General features: G+C 36.7%; 2 protein-coding genes across 2 annotated transcripts in view; both read right to left on the reverse strand.

The window, feature by feature from the left end:
• Positions 1 to 17,098, reverse strand: part of LOC306886348 (tubulin polyglutamylase TTLL5-like) — a gene marked incomplete at its 5' end in the record, with an annotated part of 54,030 nt that extends 36,932 nt beyond the window's left edge. Inside the window, 5 exons of the mRNA XM_079443389.1 lie at positions 9,597 to 9,784; positions 11,240 to 11,833; positions 15,008 to 15,117; positions 15,206 to 15,300; positions 16,922 to 17,098. Coding sequence (XP_079299515.1) covers positions 9,597 to 9,784; positions 11,240 to 11,833; positions 15,008 to 15,117; positions 15,206 to 15,300; positions 16,922 to 17,098 — 1,164 coding nt within the window. The remainder of the gene's footprint in view (positions 1 to 9,596; positions 9,785 to 11,239; positions 11,834 to 15,007; positions 15,118 to 15,205; positions 15,301 to 16,921) is intronic.
• Positions 17,099 to 17,185: 87 nt separating this feature from the next.
• LOC306886349 (tubulin polyglutamylase TTLL5-like) overlaps positions 17,186 to 18,985 on the reverse strand; it is a gene marked incomplete at both ends in the record, with an annotated part of 62,924 nt that continues 61,124 nt past the window's right edge. Inside the window, 2 exons of the mRNA XM_079443390.1 lie at positions 17,186 to 17,194; positions 18,140 to 18,257. Coding sequence (XP_079299516.1) covers positions 17,186 to 17,194; positions 18,140 to 18,257 — 127 coding nt within the window. The remainder of the gene's footprint in view (positions 17,195 to 18,139; positions 18,258 to 18,985) is intronic.

Raw genomic sequence — 18,985 nt, forward strand, 5'->3', positions numbered from 1 at the left:
TCCAACAATAAAAAAAAAGCATAGAAACTCCAATTTTGGTTCAAATGTAAAGTATTTGCACAGCAGAAGAATTAATTGGGAAAAAAATATAGATCAAGAATCGTTTTGGAATCGGATTGTGACTCCCAGAATCAGAATCGGATCGGATCGTGAAGTGCCTGAATATTCCCACCCCTAGTTACTAAGTAATTAAATTACTTATCCACTGGAAAAGTAAAGTAAGGGATTACATTTTTAGGTAATTTAATTACAGTTACTTATAAAGTACTTGCGTTATACTGTAAATAATTTGAACAGTTCTAAAAATCCATATTGAACTTAAAATCTTAATTTCTCGCCGCATGCAGCCTCTTTAAGCCTCTGCGCACCGGCACGTTCACTTGCAGTTATTCTTGATAACAGAGAAAATATCCTATAATACTCAGATACAGATAAGACTAAAATCAATCGAATCTGTAAAGGGTCTACTATTATTAGTGTACACTGACAATAACAACAAAACATTGTGCTTTTGTAAAATAAAGAAAACACACTGCCGTCTCGGTCTCCGTGAACAACTTTCTGAAAAGTGTCTGAAACGAAAATGAACCGAAACTCAGCGAATACTCGACATACAGACGTGACAAATATGTCTATAGAAAACTTGAAGGGTTGAACTTGAAGTAAAATAACCAATTCAAAAACGATTATTCTCTGATTATATAATCCATATGAAACCAATGCGAGGTACAGTCTGTCCCGTCTGAGCTTATTATCTCCAGCCATACCTGTGCGCAGATCACAAAAAACATAACAATAAATAAATAAATCAAGATTCATCTACTTTTCATAGTTTTTGGAAGAAAACTCGCTAAGAGGAATAAGCCGGAATTTACCTCAGAAGAACAGTGCAATCTGACGTGGCTTTAATCAACGGAGGATATCATTTCTGTCATTTATTCTTACTTATATTAGTTAATGTGTCATTTTTACATAAACTTGTGTGCATTTTACTAGTTGGGCTTTAAACTATCTTGCCAATCTGAAATACATGAAAGCGAGTGAAACATAATAGACATTCAGATATATAGGCAACTTTTTATTACATATAGTCTAAATACGAAACGAGGATGTATTTTTATTTATTTTTTGCTATCACATAATAAAAATGTGATAATACGATATAGCTAGTGAGTAATGTGAATGTTTACACTGCAGCATGATGAATGTCACAGGAATGTTTATATCAGTGTTTACTGATCTACTATCAGATGTCAATTTTATAATGTGCTAGGCAATAAGAGTTTATAAAATATCAGAATGTTGTTTATGTATTGTTTGGTAATACAAAGCGTATATGCATGAATGACAGTGCAAAATCATGTTGCTTTTTTGTTAGAAGTATAGGCAAAATCAGTATGAGTGTCAGTGTGTATGAAATATGGTACTCGTTGCTTTGAAAAGTATAATTGTAATGAATCTGGTCCATGACCTTCCGTCTGAGGTCAGTCCTCCATCACATTGACTTTCCCGCCACACAGACTGTTACATATTACCCAGCAGCCATTTCACTAATCACCCACTCACACCTGAGAACTATCACACAAGCCTTAGATAAGCCTTAGACTTCCTCTTCCAGATTGCCGAGTATTGTCTGCGTTTATCGCTCTCCTAGAGATAGCTCTCTACGGAGCCATTTCCCTGTCTTGGTTTCTAGTCTCAGTTTCTAGTTCTAGTCTTCGTCTAGTTGTGTTTTCTGTTTTCCTAGGTCCTGATTTTTTCCCCACGTATCTTGGATTAACCCTTTGCTTGCGGTTTCGGATTGTGTTTGCCCCTGCTTGAACTATTGCTTGAGTACTCGGATTACCCCTCTTGGCAAGCCCTTTGGATATTGTTCGCCGATCGATGACCCACGCATACTGTCGGAATCCTCGTGTCTTGCCCTCAGCATAGCTGTTTATTGATGTTTAACCCTGCCTGTGTTTGACTATGTTTCTTAATAAAAGCTTGCACATGGATCCGTACGCCTCATGTCTCGTCGGCTCCGTAACAATAATGCTAACAGCTTGATACATGTAATGTTTAAATTTAAGTAATTCTAGGCTATATTTTAACCACAGGAGGTTACATATTTTTAATAAAAATGTTTAAGTATTACAGTTGTTTTAAAACTAAAAGGCTAAGCTATTCTATGTTTGACTCAAATTGAAAGAAGATTTTCATTTCTATTGTCTATGCATCAAGGTTTATAGGGATTTTAATATGTAATTAACGATTCTAGTAATTAAGTTACTTTTCAGACAGCATAATTAGAAAAGTAATTTAAATACAATATTGATGATGTAATCAGTAATTAATTACTTTTTGAAAGTAACTTGCCCAAAACTGCCCAGGTCTCCACAATCTCCAGGTCTAGGATCTCAATTAATGCAAATTCTAATTTGTTAGCTCAAGCCTCCATATGTCAGGATTGTGGACTGTTTTGTGTGTGTTTTGCTCCCCATGTGTTCCCTGTGACCCAGTTTTTCCCTAATGTTGATTGTGTTAATTTGATTCCAGGTGTGTCTCGTCGTCTTCCCCTATTATCCTGTGTTTAAAAGCCCCAGTCCTTCTGTTAGTGTTTGGCAGGTCTACTTCGTCCTGTTCGTGTGTCTCCAGCCGTTTCCTGTGTGAATTCCCCTTGTTTGGATTAAATTAAAGACTGTTTAACTTGATTCCTCGTCTCCTCGCTCCATCCATCACAGATTGTGACACCATTAGTGTCACGGTGCACACAGCAGGGAGGAACACGAGACGAGGATAAACTCAATATAACATTCTTTAATTCAAACAGGGCAAGACAAGGCAGGGCAGACACACAGAACACCGGGAGTAACGAGTAGACCAGACGAAAACTAACTGAACAGACAGGAACTTAAATACACAGGATAATCACGAACATATTCAAACACAGCTGGACATAATTAACTGATAATCACACTAGACGAGGACAGGAAACAAAACAAATAAGGACACAAGAGGGAAACACATGACACAAATGACACAGGACGGACAATTAGGAGGATGGTTTGTTTTATCAGAACTACTATTCAAATAATTTCAAGCATGGACTAATACAAAGTACTAAACCAATACTACTACATAATATTAGTCATAAAGCCTCTAAGACGTTCAAATCTGAATAAACAAGCACAATTTGAAATATAAAATTACAGATAATAAAGTGTATAAATAAATTATTAGAATTATAAAATGTAGTCAGATAAGAGTTTAATTGAAATTAAAATGACTTTGCTCACTGAAAAGACAGAATGTGCAGCAAACCTTTAGCCACACCATTATATACCTTGTGGCTTGATACCACAATTTTGGCCTTTTTTTGGCAGAAGGAAACAGATCATCCAGGTAACCACACACAGTATTAAGAACCACAAGAGTTCAGAGTTCACAAACTTTTGAATGGGGTTATTTTAATAATTTCAGCTATTTTTATTTAGTCTTGTGGACTAAATGTAATCATTTGTATGTAAAATATCTTACTCAGGACAGTACTAAATAAAAAATAACGTGCATTTTGTATGACCTCTCTTATTTTGTAAACAATTACTCACATTTTCACAGATTCTGCAAGGGGTTCCTAAACTTTTGCATGCCACTGTACATATATATTTTTTTCTGTTATTCAATATATTGCTATTACTCAGTAATTTATGTTAATTTTATGATTATCAGTTTGGGTAACTGTACTGATCTGGCCATTATCAGTAGTTTCAGAGTGCAACTGAAATGGAAAAACGTGAATATTGTACATTTGTAATTTCCAGACCAGGAAAACACAACAACAACAATAATAATAATATGGTTATTCCATTAATGCACTTTTATCAGGTTATGCTCTAACATACATAACGGACTAGAATTGATCCTTTTTTTGGGCACATGAGTAATATAACATGTATGTCTGTAATTCAGTTCAATTTTCTATCTAATGTTAAAAGTGCTGTTCTTTCTTTCTTTCGTCTTAGAGATGTAAAAAATTGAACATTTGTAATTTCCAGGCCTGAAAAACATAATAATTGCATACAAATAAAAATTCTGAATGTATGTTTGAAATATGTTTGGTTAGAAATTGTAAAAATTTTAATGTATACAAATGGTCAAAAAATACATTTTACATCTAAGTTTATATAATTCAACTCATTTTGCTATCTTAAGTTAAAAATGCTTTTTTATACATTTTAAATGTCCAGTAATTTGAAATGAAATAAAACAAAAAACAATGCACATTTTTTTCTGGTCATGATCAGCTCTAAACTGGCCAGAAATTAACTGGCTAGATATTGCTATTTTTTTAAGCAAATGAATGGACTACAATTAATTTTACATGTAGATCTATATTAATTTTTGCACACGTTACTTTACATGTCAGTTACATGTTTTTCCGTGGATCGTTCTTGAGCAGAATAAGCTGCAAAGTGGACCAGACTTTATGCAGTTGTCATAATGTTGTCTATTAAAATCACTGTTGCCATGACACTAGCAAAAGTAAGTGCAGATCCAGACACCGAAAACCTGACTGCCCTAGAAAAAGCTTGAGCTGCACATGAAAGGCATTTCTGTGCTCAAGTGTTTGTTTAAGTGGCAGGTGGATGGTGTGCCATGCTCTGGTCAGGCTGGGTGAACGGGAAATGTCAAGCATTCCTCAGAGGCAGGTGTTTAAATTAATGCAAGACCTCACTGAAGAAGTTCACTTTGAAACAAGGCGCACATTAGCTTATGATCTGCCCTCCTGTCAGCAGATGCTAAACGCCACATTATCTGTCTATGTTTCTTGAGCTCTCAGATGGTTCTTACAGTAGTGAAGATCCGGATGAACACTGATTGTGCAGTGTTTCATTTATCCCTCTGTGTCTGCAGTACAGAAAAACTACTGAGCTTGTGGTTTTTGGGAATTCTCACTGTAACCCAATCCTTAATTTTCCACCTGGCATTCTCGTGAATAGAGTTCGAATGGTGTTGCAATATGCTTTTGTATTGCATACATTCCAGTAAAGGGAAAAAACACCATGTTCCTCTGGAGAGAGGATGATTAAAGTTTCTATGTTTGGACTATACTCACACATACCAGTGTGTGAATGCTGGTGTTTCGACATTATATTTTTCCACTTGTGCTCATTCTGTTCAGATTACTCTGTCTCTCTGGCCTGTGACTCAGGCTCTGCAGTCAGGTTGTGTGTTTATGTATATTGTGTTTGTTGTTATATTGCTTGCTTTGTTTATTTTGTTCAACTGATAATCAAATCACTGTTAAAAAGAAAAAAAGAAGAAAATAAAAAGCATTTTCCTATTATTATTAGTGTTGGGCACATTTTAACTAGTACGGTACCGATATTGTTTTTAACATTTTGAACAATAGGGCCCTACAATCTTTTTCTTTCAGAAATTTGTGTGTGTTTTAAGTTTTCTGATAATCAAATGAAGGCATTAAACATTTATTCATTTTTAATCGATTGACAATTAAACGCTTTTATTTTTTGCAAACACAGGTTTACGGTTAAAATTCATACGTGGAACAAATATTGTGTGAATATTTCTTTAAAAAATTTTACTAATAATTGTACTTTTTTTCTACAGTTAAGTGTGCATACATTATGATATGATGCTAGTTTTCATGAATGGACTCCGCGATCCCGTTCGAGTTTTTGCAGAAATCCCACGACCCTAGAAATGGAAGCACACTTCAGAACATTTCGGTTTGCGCTGTGTGTTGTGTTTGAATGAGTTGCATGTCACAGGGTCTCTCTCTCTTTCTCTCTCTGTAACATACAAGCCCAGATGCGTTCTCGGGTACAGAAATTTGGCAAATTTTGGAGATCTTGCTAGTTTTCATGATAATGGGGGTGAAAATGGGGTTTTCATGATAATGGGGGTGAAAAAATGTGCCAAATTTCGGTACCCGAGAACGCATCTGGGCTTGTATGTTACAGAGAGAGAAAGAGAGAGAGAGACCCTGTGACATGCAACTCATTCAAACACAACACACAGCGCAAACCGAAATGTTCTGAAGTGTGCTTCCATTTCTAGGGTCATGTGATTTCTGCAAAAACACGAACGGGATCGCGGAGTCCATTCATGAAAACTAGCAAGATTTTCCCCCAAAATCCGGCAGCCCTATTTTCAAGGCATATTCATGTCTCCTTATCTCAAGTGGAATAAAATTGTCTAAAAGAACTCATTTAAATGACATTCCGATAAAACTGTGATGTTATTTCATTAATAATGATTACGGATGGTGAATGAATTATGTTATTCCCTCCCTCTCCCGGACAGAAGTAACAGCAGCAGAAAGGGCTGAAAGAGCTCAAACCAAAGTGAATATTGCAGTGTTGACCTGAATCTATATTTGGAGCTAAATGGTGCGAGGTGAACAAAAATGTTATGCTGGGTTATGATGAGGGTTTATGCTAATGATCCGTGCTGAGGCTGAGAAGTTCTTTATGAAAGCCTACACGTGAACGACTGGCAGAGGTCACGAGAGACGAAACCACCTGAGGTCACGAGAGACGAGATTTTTTCACCACCTGAATTTCATGCATTTCCTTCTATAATTATTACTACTGTCAATTTTCTTGCCTTTTTCATACCCCACATTGAAAGTATTCATTATAAAGTGAGAGCAATGCAATTTTCAATCGGCTCTTTTCTAAAGAAAAAAACAAACAAAAGAACAAAACAGTCAGAAGGCTACAATTGCTAGATTTTCACTCATTTAAGCAGTAATTACTTGAATGAGGTGTTTAAAATGACTGCTGGTAAAGCCAGATTTCCGAGGCAAAGCATGCAAGGCTGAATATGCCAACCACTTCTGGCGGTTCATTAAACTATTCCCACAAAATTACATCAAAATCAGGAAATGTTATTGCCAATTAACAGAATGTTCTACTGTCTTTAAAATGATCATGCAAACAATATAACCGTAGTCAGTGAATGGGGCTGTCTTTTAAACAGACAGGAGGTGGTTACCATCTACACATTGAATGCATACTGTAATCTATGAAGCATCATGTAGTTCCAGACATTTGACTTTGCCAGAAAACACAATTTCAGTTCGCTGGTGTATTTGTTCAAGCGATTAAGCTGTAGGCTGAGAGAGAAAGTCGTGACACGAGTGAACTCACAGCAAACTAAAGTAAACACCTTCTAGAGTTACAGCGTTCAGTAACATGAGCGTCAGGGAATCTGTGTGGTCCGGTCTCATCTCAAACGCTTCAGGTATTCAGCAAAGAACGGGGGCATGAACTGATCTCACCCCTGCACTTGGTGCCAATTCGTAACTTTCTTTTATTTATAAGAATCAATTACTTGGAGGGAAAAGGGGCTGCTTGTTAAATCTCAATAGAAAGCGCCTCCCCTGTGGAGTGTCTGATAATGAGACCACACAGAGAGCGTATCCTGCTCCTGACAGACTCCGGATCAGACATGCTGTGTGCTCTGGCGGTTGCATGAGATGTGCATGAGAAACGTATGAGACCGCGTCAGATATCCAGCTACTGAGAGCTCTTCAGTCAACCTTTGGCAAATATCTGCCACTACAGTAAACAGTTATGGCAAACCTATGACAATAATACAGTGCAACAGCCTCTTTGAAGCCCAATGACATGAACAAACTCACTCTCAAACTACTTTAATATTTGTGTATTTTGCATTAAACTGTTTTTTTTCTGTATACATAATATCTTTAAATGAATAGTTTTATATTTGTCCATCACATTTATATATGTCACTGATTCGCAGGACTAAAACCGTTAAGCCATCTTATACCTTCGTATAGTATTTTCAAATACTTTTTTGCTTCAAATCGTTCCGGTTACTTGACTGTAACCTTGTTCCCTGAGAAAGCGGAACGAGATGCTGCGCTGCTCAGCGCATTGGGAACGTCTTTAGTCGTGACCAGCTGTGAATATTGTGTGTAACACGTCGATAGAATTGACCCGGAGGTAATAGAGCCTCGGTCGATGACATCATCGGTGCGCACCCGCAAACGAGGCTATAAAAAGATGAGCCACAGGTGCATCGTCAGGATATTTTGTCTGAAGAGCAGTCCTGGGACAGCTGAATAGCCAGAACCGCGTGCTCTTCCCCCAAACAAACAAAACAATAATCGTGTGTATCCAGCTCAGACATGGGACGGGAGCATGGAGGAACACAACGCTTACTGATTTGTTGGCTCATTTCCCTTTGTTGTAACGTGAGAGAAAAAAGATTTGCAAACCTGCTCAGAATGTTTCTTCGACGCACACATGCACAGAATGATCTGAAGACAAAAGACCTGACGATGCACCTGTGGCTCATCTTTTTATAGCCTCGTTTGCGGGTGCGCGCCGATGACGTCATGGCTATATTACCTCCGGGTCAATTCTATATTCACACGACTAAAGACGTTCCCAATGCGCTGAGCAGCGCAGCATCGATTGTAGTTTTCGAAAGGGAACAAACTTTGTAATGTTGTGTTTCACCTGGTTTGTTTTGGTTCATGGCTTATAAACAGAGACATTTATTTACATACATACACACACACACACACACACACACACAGTGTATATATAGGAAAAGTGAATGGAAAAAATAGTTTCAGAAATGCTGGTCACTGTTGTACATGATCACTTTCTCAAGTCAAATGCAATTATTCATGAAATTTAAAAAATAAACCAAAAACTCACTAAATGTCAGTTACCCAAATAAACCTCTAAAGATGATTCCCTGATCCTGTGTTCATTAAGATTTTTAAAAGTCTCTTTTGCTCACAAAGGCTGCATCTATTTGAACAAAAATACAGTATAACACTAATATTGTGAAATATTATTACAGTTTAAAATATCTGTTTTCTATGTGAATATGTGTTAAACTGTCATTTATTTCTATGATGCACAGCTGTATTTTCTGCATCATTACTGCAGTCTTCAGTGTCACATGATCTTCAGAAATCATTCTAATATACTGATTTACTGCTCAACAAACATTTCTGATTATCATCAATGTTGAAAACAGTTGTGCTGCTCAATATTTTTGTGGAAACTATGATACATTTTATTTTTCAGGATTCACAGATGAATAGAAAGTTCAAAAGAACAGCATTTATTATTTGAATTTGAATTTGTCCTTACTAATTAAAAAGATACATTTCCTTTTTTATATATATATTTCTGACCCCAAATAAATGGTTAAATTTATAGCTCAGACACTCCAAATGAAGAGTGTTCAGGCTGTAATAATTGAAAATTATTAACTACTAACTAACTAACTTTAACTGCTATGTACTTTCATCACAAAAGAAGTACAATGTACTTATTGAGTTCATATTGTATTGCAAAACACTTCTGCTGCTGTTGAGGTGGGATACGGGTGAGGTTAGGGACAGGTTTGGTGGTATGGGTTGGTTTAAGGTGTAAGGGATGGGTCAACAGTGTAACTATAAATGTAATTACAGAAATGAATTACAGACGTAATGACATACAGGTATTTTTTACATTTTAAGTAAATGTAAAACATGTATGTACACAATAAATGCACTGTATCTAATCATTAATTAATTTATTAATTCATAAATCATGACTCACATGCTGTGTGAGGAGGCTGATGTGACTGGATGTGCTGTACTGACGAGCCGCTTGTTTCTCCACTAGTTTGCACAGAGCAGATACGATGGCCAGCTGGTTGGACTGAGCCTGGGCCGACAGCGAGTCCGTCTCTTTCAGCAAACCAGCAGAACCAGGTCTGGACTTACTCAGACTGGGCTTCTGGCTGACTGTGAAACAGAACAGAGATAAACTGGAAATTAGGGCTGGGTGATATAGAGATATATATTTTTTTCAGCAATACGGTATGAAGCAATACCGTTATACAGTAAGCATCGATATACAGTAGTTTGACATCTGAAAAAATATCTAGGGAGGACACAGACTGAACTGTTGCGGAGAAAGTGCATAATACAATTTGTTCTAAACATGTGACAAGCTTTATATGAAGTGCTTTCAAAAAACTCGTAAGATATAGTAGCCTATAGTTTATAGTTTGAGTTTAAAGCGGCTCTGATAGAAAGACGCGCTGTTTAATGTGCTTGAGATGTGCTTTTCCTAAATGCAAAACTTACATTTCACAGGTATATTCTCTATCTAAATGTCAGAAAGCCATGGAAATATTTCCATTTTGCTGTTGGAAGTGCATGAGCTTTTGCTTTGTGATTCTCTGCTAAACTTCCCAGACTTCATTTAGAGCGAGCACCAAACAAACACAGCTCAATGAAATAGGAGCGCAATAACTCTGACTAAAATATACATTTTGCTGAAATATTTGTAGTTGGACAATAAATGTGACGTAGAATTTTAAACCTACAAGTAAGTGCATTTGTATGATAGCACTAACTGTAAAGTGACTGTAATGGGGTAATCTAAAAAAGCCTTTTTACTCAATTACTCTGTGCTTTTTATTATTTTCATTTTTAGCAAATTTAACTTCTGCTTTATTAGCATTATTTTTGTTTTTAGATTGCAATGTTACAATGTTAGAATGTAATGTGATTTAACCCTTTTTTGCAAATACAGTAATATATATGACCCTGGAGCACAAAACCAGTCATAAGGGTCAGTTTTACAAATTTGAGATTTATACATCATATGAAAGCTGAATAAATGATCTTTCCATTGATGTATGGTTTGTTATGATCGGACAATATTTGGCTGAGATACAACTATTTGAAAATCTGGAATCTGAGGGAGCAAAAAAATCTAAATATTGAGAAAATCTCCTTTAAAGTTGTTCAAATGAAGTTCTTAGCAATGCATATTACTAATTAAAAATAAAGTTTTGATATATTTACAGTAAGAAATTTACTAAATATCTTCATGGAACATGATCTTTACTTAATATCCTAATGATTTTTGGCATAAAAGAAAAATGGATACATATCCATGCAATGTATTTTTGGCTATTGCTACAAATATACCCCAGAGACTTAAGACTGCTTTTGTGCTGCAGGGTCACATATACCTACATGGTTACATTCACTTTATTTGTTTATTTGTTTAATCCAAATACAAAAAACCCGAGATATATACCGTCTACTGCAAATCCGCCAAATAATACCGAGATATGAATTTTTGTTCATATCGCCCAGCCCTACTGGAAATAAAGTATGAGAAACATAATCGTTAGAAATCCTCCACAGGCACACACTGGGTGAAGGGGAAGGCTTTCAGATTACCGTGTCCTGCTGATCTCTGGATGGAGAGGTGCGTGGCTCTGGGAACGAAGCTGTTGGCACTGCTAGGATGGACCGGGCGAGACGTTTCTTGGGCAGCTGTTGGTGCAGTAGACTCGCTGCGAGCGGAGGCCCATTTGACGCACACAGACGAGCTGTTGGCCAGCGGATGCGGAGGCGGCTGGACGTAAGGCGGCGGGAGGCAGTGCTGTAAGACGATGTGTTCACACTCCAGAGCTGCAGCATTCAGCTGATCGCTGCCTGTTTTTGACTGAGTTCTCTTGTTTCTGACAGCAGGAGTGCGAGTCTTGCTTGCTCCATCTTGCGACGCTCTTGATTCAGTCTCTGCGGCAGTCGAAGGATTGGGTAGCACTTCAATAACGGTGCAGTCTCCACTTTGGCTTTTCCTATGGATGTGTCCATTTTGTAATGAGTTGCATTTGGTTTTGTTAGCTGCACTACAGTTTTCTGTGCTTTGGGTTAATTTACTTTGGCCCTGGTTTCCGGTTTGAGCTGCAGTACTGTCTGTGTTTTGGGTCTTGGGAATTGCATCTGCTTTGTCTGAACCATCAGAGGCGTCTGTGTTGATACACGCAGCTGCTTCATGAAAGAGAAAATATCAGTCAATTATTACATCCTGAAAGATAAACACTTTCTGTGTAGGACACAAAGACAAATCTTGCACATTGCCATAGCGTACTAAACTCTATCAACAACATTAACCAAAATTTACAAAAAAAAAAAAAAAACATATTAGTGATCCTGTTAAATAAATATATGGAAATGATCCTGATCACCCTGTTGGGATATATTTCACAGTCATGACTGGCTGCACACTGGCTTCTTCTTATAAGATTTTAACATACATGTTATTAATAATTACTAGCTTATTTTATGAGGAATTGTGTCATATCACTGCACTATTAATTATTATTTAAGTAATCATAAAACACTAGGGCTGCAACAACTAATCGATAAAATAGATTATTATCGATTATGAAAATCATCAACAACGATTCTCATTATCGATTAGTCGGCTCTGCACACAGTGCACATCCAACTTCAGCTGGTTGCTCAAATTACAGCACTGAATAACGCATTTCTATGGACAAAACGCATCTAAAAATAGGAAACAGAATGAGACTCTGCGAAAGAAGTATGTGATCCAATCTGCCCAAAACATGAGAATTCTTCATTTCAAGCTTTCAGTTAATGCATTAGCGTAATGGCTTGCCCTGCAGGTGCTTTGACAGATGCGTGTGCGTCCTCAGCGAAAAAACATTCAGTTTACGGTCATATCCTTATCTAAACATGTCACAAATTCACGCCAGCATTTCCATTTTTGCATCAAGGTCCATGCTGACAGGCTGTGTTAAGTTTAAAATACTGAATGAGCACCGCTGTTGTGCCTAATTCTGACCCCCGCCAGATTACTACCCCCCTAGTATTGCTAGGTTTAGGTTAGGTGTAGGGGAGGGGTTAGGATTAGGCAATCAGGTAGCAATTTCAACGAGAGGGGGTAATAATTTGGCAGGGGTTGAAAATAGGCACAACACCGCACGGCAGACAGACGGAACACAGAGAGGGAGACTATTCAGCGCAAAAATATCTGAAATATCTGTTGTTGAACGTTAATTTAAGTTTAAAAGTCAACATGCAGTGTGAATATTTTATGAGAGTAGGAACTTTAAAGGGATAACAGCATGTAATTGTCTGTCTGAATATAAATATGAGACGCTCCATAACCGCCTTTTACAGGATAAAGAAATGACAGTGAGACGTGACTGTGATCAAAGTGAACATGTTCCTGCAGAACATTCCTCTCACCCGTTGGTTAACACTGAGGTTGTGTTTTTATTCCTCTTTATTATTATTAGAGATTTAAACTATACTCACTATATAGAATGCTTAAAACTAATTTATGTAAGGTTTTTAACAAATTGCATAAGGTTTGTGCCACTGCTGCTCTACACTAACAGTACTGGTGATTACTAAAGTCATTTTTTATCTGTATTGGTTAGTCCTCCAATATGCGTAAGCTCTTTAGTAACAATAGTAGGCTATTTTTAATGCTATAATAAAATTATTGCTGTTATCTATGAAAGAAAACCAGAGCACTTTATAGTGTTTTTTTTCAGATACCCAATTACAGTCAAAAATTACATAAACAATGCAAGCAATAATGCAAGCTGTTATGAGGCCATTTTTGTCATTATGTGAATAAATACTAATTTGTTTTTTCTGTTTGTAATTTGCCCAATAAATGACAAAAACCTTTTTAGATTTGAATTTTTTTTTTTGACAGATTTCTAAAATATGTGTTTTCTCTTTATGACAGGTGGTCTAAGAAATTGTTAAGCACTGTATGTTTTCATAGCATTCGGTTGGCACGTTTGTTTGAAGGACATTGGGCAGAATGTGGAATAGTGTGTTTTTTGTCAATAAAAAAAAACAAAAAACATTTTATCCGATTAATCGGCCAACTAATCGATTATTAAAATAATTGTTAGCTGCAGCCCTATAAAACACTTTCACAAAGTTGGTATTAATGTCAAATTAACTTTGGGCTCTGTTCACTTTTATTTATATTTCATGCTCTGAAAAAAACAAAAGTAGAAATAATGTTCACTCAGAAATGGCAAAATTTCACAAACCACAGCAAGTCTGTAAAATGTGAATGCTGGAATCTGGAGATGCAAGCTTAAGCAAAGGTGTTTCATCTGCTGTGTATCAACAATCAAGTTTGGAGAAATCTGACCTGCAAATTTACACAGCACTAGTGCACCTCACCAAAAGAGGGTCTAAATGTTACAAACTCTTCTAAATTGATATGAAAGGCTTTCCTTTAGGGTTTATGTTGCTTTTTATTCAAGAAAACATCAAGTGACCAGGGGCTGTCAAGGCACAAAAAAGAGCAAAACACCCTAAAAGAACCATGTAACAGTAGTACATATGCATTTGATTCTTCTGCAGAACACAAAAGAAGGTATTCTAAAGAACCTCGGGGTCCAAAAGAGCATCGGAGCCATGCAGTGACTAACTGTCTGGACCAAAAACATTTTTCAAATCAAAATGTCTTTTATGTTACACAGAAGCAATTAAGTAATTCAGGTTTGGAACAATATGAGGGAGAGTAAATGAAAGGAGTGAGTAAATGAAATGTTTGAGTGAACTATTTTTTAAAGTTTATTTGTAGTCGATCATGTTCACGTTCAAATGAGTCCTATTACACACGATTGAATATGTGTGATGGGGAACGAGATTTCAGAGCTGTAGTAGATGGGAAGATAATTAATGAATGGTACTGTCAGTCTGTCACCTCACACTCACATCATCTAAACCTTTCATAAAGCAAAAACATTCATATTTGCTCTGTTACATATAATAAATAAAAAAACTCTAAAATACTGAAATTATAGGGATAGTTTACCCTAATTCACTCATATTATTCCAAACCCATAAGACTTTGGTAAAAATTCAAATTAAGATATTTTTAATGGAACCTGAGAGATTTCTGTCCCTCCAATGAAAGTCCAGAACTTAAAAGATCCAAAAAGCCATAAAAATATCTTAATTGGTGTTTCGTTTCATGGGCTTGGAATGACATGGAGGAGAGTAAATGATAACAGACTTTTCATTTGTGGGTGAACTACTCCTTTCAGACCACCATCTGTTATTGAAACACACTTTTATGATGCGTACTGTGTCATATTTCATGCGCGGCTGATGAGATGGCATGTGCCATATAAAACATGAGGAAATGTCACTCACTTTCTCTGTTTTCATCGCTGTTCCTCTTGACTCTGCTGCTGTCACACTTCGTGCCCAGAGACTTATTCTTCTGCGTGTAGAACGTAAGGACTTCCTCCAAGTCATTTTCACTGGAAGAACAATCAAAATGACCACTGACAAACATGACTATTGCATTTGTCCTAGTAAAGCGATGTGCTCTAGATGCATCACACCGACCTCGCCTCCAGAATAAACTCCTGGAAAACATTGGAGTTGATGCAGCGATTCTCATCTGGAGTCTTGTCCAAACTCTCCATCATTTGCTTGGTTTCCTGAGGGTTATTAAACAAAGTTGACTTAAAGAGGTCATGCATTGCATTTGTGTTCTTTTATAATGATCCCTGAGCTCCACTTATAATGTTACAAACGCTGGTCATTTGGCCCTCTGATTTCAACACTCAGTTTTAGGGTCACGTTGTCTTGATGTTTTAATTATAACTGCTTGCACAGTTATAACTGTCAAAGTAAACAATGTATAGTTTTACAGTATAGTATCAGATGCATACAGGGGTTGGACAAAACAATGTGAACATCTGGGCTATAGCCACTATTTCTTTATTAAAGTGTTTTACCAGCATTCAGAACATCTGCCAGTTGCTTCAGAGGGAATCAGCTTCTCACTCGCCAAAACTGCCCACATTGGTCTGTTAATATTCAGGTCATGTGATTTGTCTGATCAGGGCAGATGTTGAAGTTCATCTTGATGCTCCAGCGGCCCATCTTTTTCACATGTTAGCATCGTGCAGTGTCTGTGACCCATTAAAGTGGTAACAATTGCAGCTTTTCATGGGTGTTGGTTCTGAGAAGTTCTCTGTGGTCATTTTAGTGGAAACAGGGTCTTCACGGTGATGAATATTGAGGTTTGCTCTCACTTTGCTGCAGTAGTTCTGTGTTTTTTTGGACACAAACCTTTTATATAATTCATTTTCAGTTTTCGCCCACTATTCTTCTTCACTGATGATATTTTGCCATGCTTGGTGAACGTAAAGATTGCTGTTTAAACGCCAAACAATTACGTTTACAGACGCTCCTGTTAAACACTTTGTCCTGGAAGTCACTGATTTCACCCACGGCTTGTACTGAAAACTTATACTATACTTATATAAAACCTTACAGACAAAGAAAAGATCAATAAAAGTGTTTGTTTATTCACTGAAGCAAATGATATTAACTCCTCTTATATATACATGGTGTTCACGTTATTTTCTCCAGTCCTTGTATCAATTAGAGTCATGTTTCTATGAAAACACAAGAGATTATCGGAAATTATTCCAGTAATGAGACAAAACACTGAAATCAGCAGGATAAAATCACCTCAACAGAAAACCTAACAATAGACAATAAAACAGTTTCTCCTGAACAATATAAGGCCTGATCATTTTGGTGAAAAATGAAATACTCGATACACATCAACCTGTAACAGGTGAGGCATTAGAATGAACATGTTAACTCATGCTTGTGTGTTGCGACATTACTCTCAGGTCTGATAAGAGTCGTTGGCACTGCATCATTATTAAATACAAGTCTCTTTACAAAGCCTGTGTCGAACTGTATCTGCACTGCAAAAGAATCCACTGAAACAATGAATTAGAAAAGACTAACTCGCCGATGACTTAGAACACCTTAGCAATCATTTAGCAGCACCGTAGCAACCATCCAAAACACCGTAGCAACCAGACAGCAAGGCATTTCTAACAGTTTTCAATCTACTCAAGGCTTATATAACCATCAAGCCTCTGCCAGAATGCCAGAGCAAACTACACAGGGCCTATAAAAGCTTCAAACGAACCTTCAAACTATCTCAGCTTTGGTCAAGCCAGCACACTCAAAGTCTGTATTGACAAACTGCTGTTTGCTGATTTTATGTGATTATCGGCCTGCTGATCCACAAACCTGGTTATAGAGCTGTATGAAGTTTCCGAGCTGATGGGAGAGGATGCGCTGGCGGTCTGACAGACACAGCTGACGGCTGGGCTCCTCCAGACACATGTCCTGATGCAGGTTACTGCTGGCTCTCTTCAGAAAGCGAACCACCAGCTCCTGCAGAATCACACGGTCAACAGCACCCATCCCATCAGCACACAGTCTTTAGCACTCACATTGATAAAGTAGCTATAAAATAGACATATTAGACCAGTATCAGAGGTGCACAGACGTTCAGCGTTTCTGTAACACCACAACAAACATCAAATAAATCATGTTTGCTACAGATGAAAAGCCATCATTTACATGTTTGCTAGCTTGCTTTGATATACAACTGTGTGCTGCTATTATGAAGCACACATTTACATTTATGCATTTAGTCCAAAGCGACTTACAAAAGACTTAAAAATGTGCATCATGGGATTGTTTTAGATAAGCTAGTAAAGATATGGGCTAGTAAACATGAAGGTTCCCCATCACCACTGTTCCTCTAAACAAGAACCTTCATAAGGCGCTTGTGCTGTTTCTTAATTGTTGCTTGTACATATGTGCCTGATGATGTAAATCACAAATGCCAAAAATCACACACACAAATAAATAAATCACACTATGGAAAAAATAACCTAATAAATAGTAGTAAACAATCTAACATTTAATACTTTGCACTTTTTAGTTTTAAAACTAAATTGAGAATATATATAAAAAAAATGGCATAACAAATATTATAAACAACATATTATAAAAACGTACACTTTTAATCCATCTTCTTTGGAAAAAAAGCATCTGCCAAATGCATAAATGTTAGTGTAAATTCCCTCGGAGGATACTTGAGAAACTGATATAAAAAAATGCATTGTTTTATTTTGGGTGTGAGCAGCTGCGTTTAACCATGAAATGCCATAATCATAAAAATCATAACTGAGACAAAATTCATATGCACATTCCACAATATATCAAAGTGTTGACACTTTGCATGCATATTCATGGCTCTAAATGAGAAAGAGTCACAAAAAAAAAACATCACAGGTAAACCAGCATTTCCAAAAACCCAACAATCAATGCAGGTCAAATTGACCCACAACATTAAATGATGGCATTTATGGGGTGAAATAACTCTTTTTTAAATCATTTTATATCGGTCAGATACTACGCGAAGCAGATATTTCAATAAAACCAGACACGGTTTACCATCTGATCGTGCTCCTTCTGTGTCCAGGACGGGCCCATGTTGGCTCTGCTCTCGGCCAGCAGGCGCAGCTGCACACGGTGCAGGTAAGAGCAGAAGGCCATGCGTGCTTGAACTTTACTGCAGGAGGGAGGCATGAGAACAAAAAGCCATCAAATAAGACAGCAGAAAAGAGCAGAAGAAACTAAGAGGATGCAAAATACAACCTATTTCCAGTTTAATATGCAGAATCAACTAGAATGAAGCCCTTTGTAGGTTGATTTCTTTGAGAATATAAACACTGTGATGCTGTTTGACCAGTATCAATGAGGGGAGTGTTCAGGAAACAGCTCATTATTTTTTAGTTATTTCTGTTACAAAGCTGAAATTACACACTTAAGCTTTAATGTCTCCATCTTGTAAACCTGCTTCATGTTGTTTGGCTCCACTTTGAAACGTTTGTATAAATTACAGCATTCTGGGAAATTAAGTGTTTATTCACTTACAGTTAAATTGATCAAGTTTAATGACATGCATGTGTATGTGCATAAAGTTATACCAACATGTTTATAGGTCAAATAAAAATCTTAGAACTACACTTAAAGCAGTTATATAAATGTATTTGTAGGAATTAATTGCAGTGAAATTTCATCCTCCAAAGATTTTTGGTTGAAAACACAATTTTATATTATACACAATTTAAACACTTGTGCAACACTTCTGTAAAGATTGTGCTTGTATGACATAATCTGTTATGTAATCATAATCTGTATATATACTACAGTTCAAAAGTTTTGGATCAGTAAGTTTTTTTAAAGTATAATGTATTTTAAAGTATATTAAAAAAGTATATTATAATTGTTACTTTT

Source organism: Barbus barbus (assembly GCF_936440315.1).
Source record: "Barbus barbus genome assembly, chromosome: 20".
NCBI lineage: Eukaryota > Metazoa > Chordata > Actinopteri > Cypriniformes > Cyprinidae > Barbus > Barbus barbus.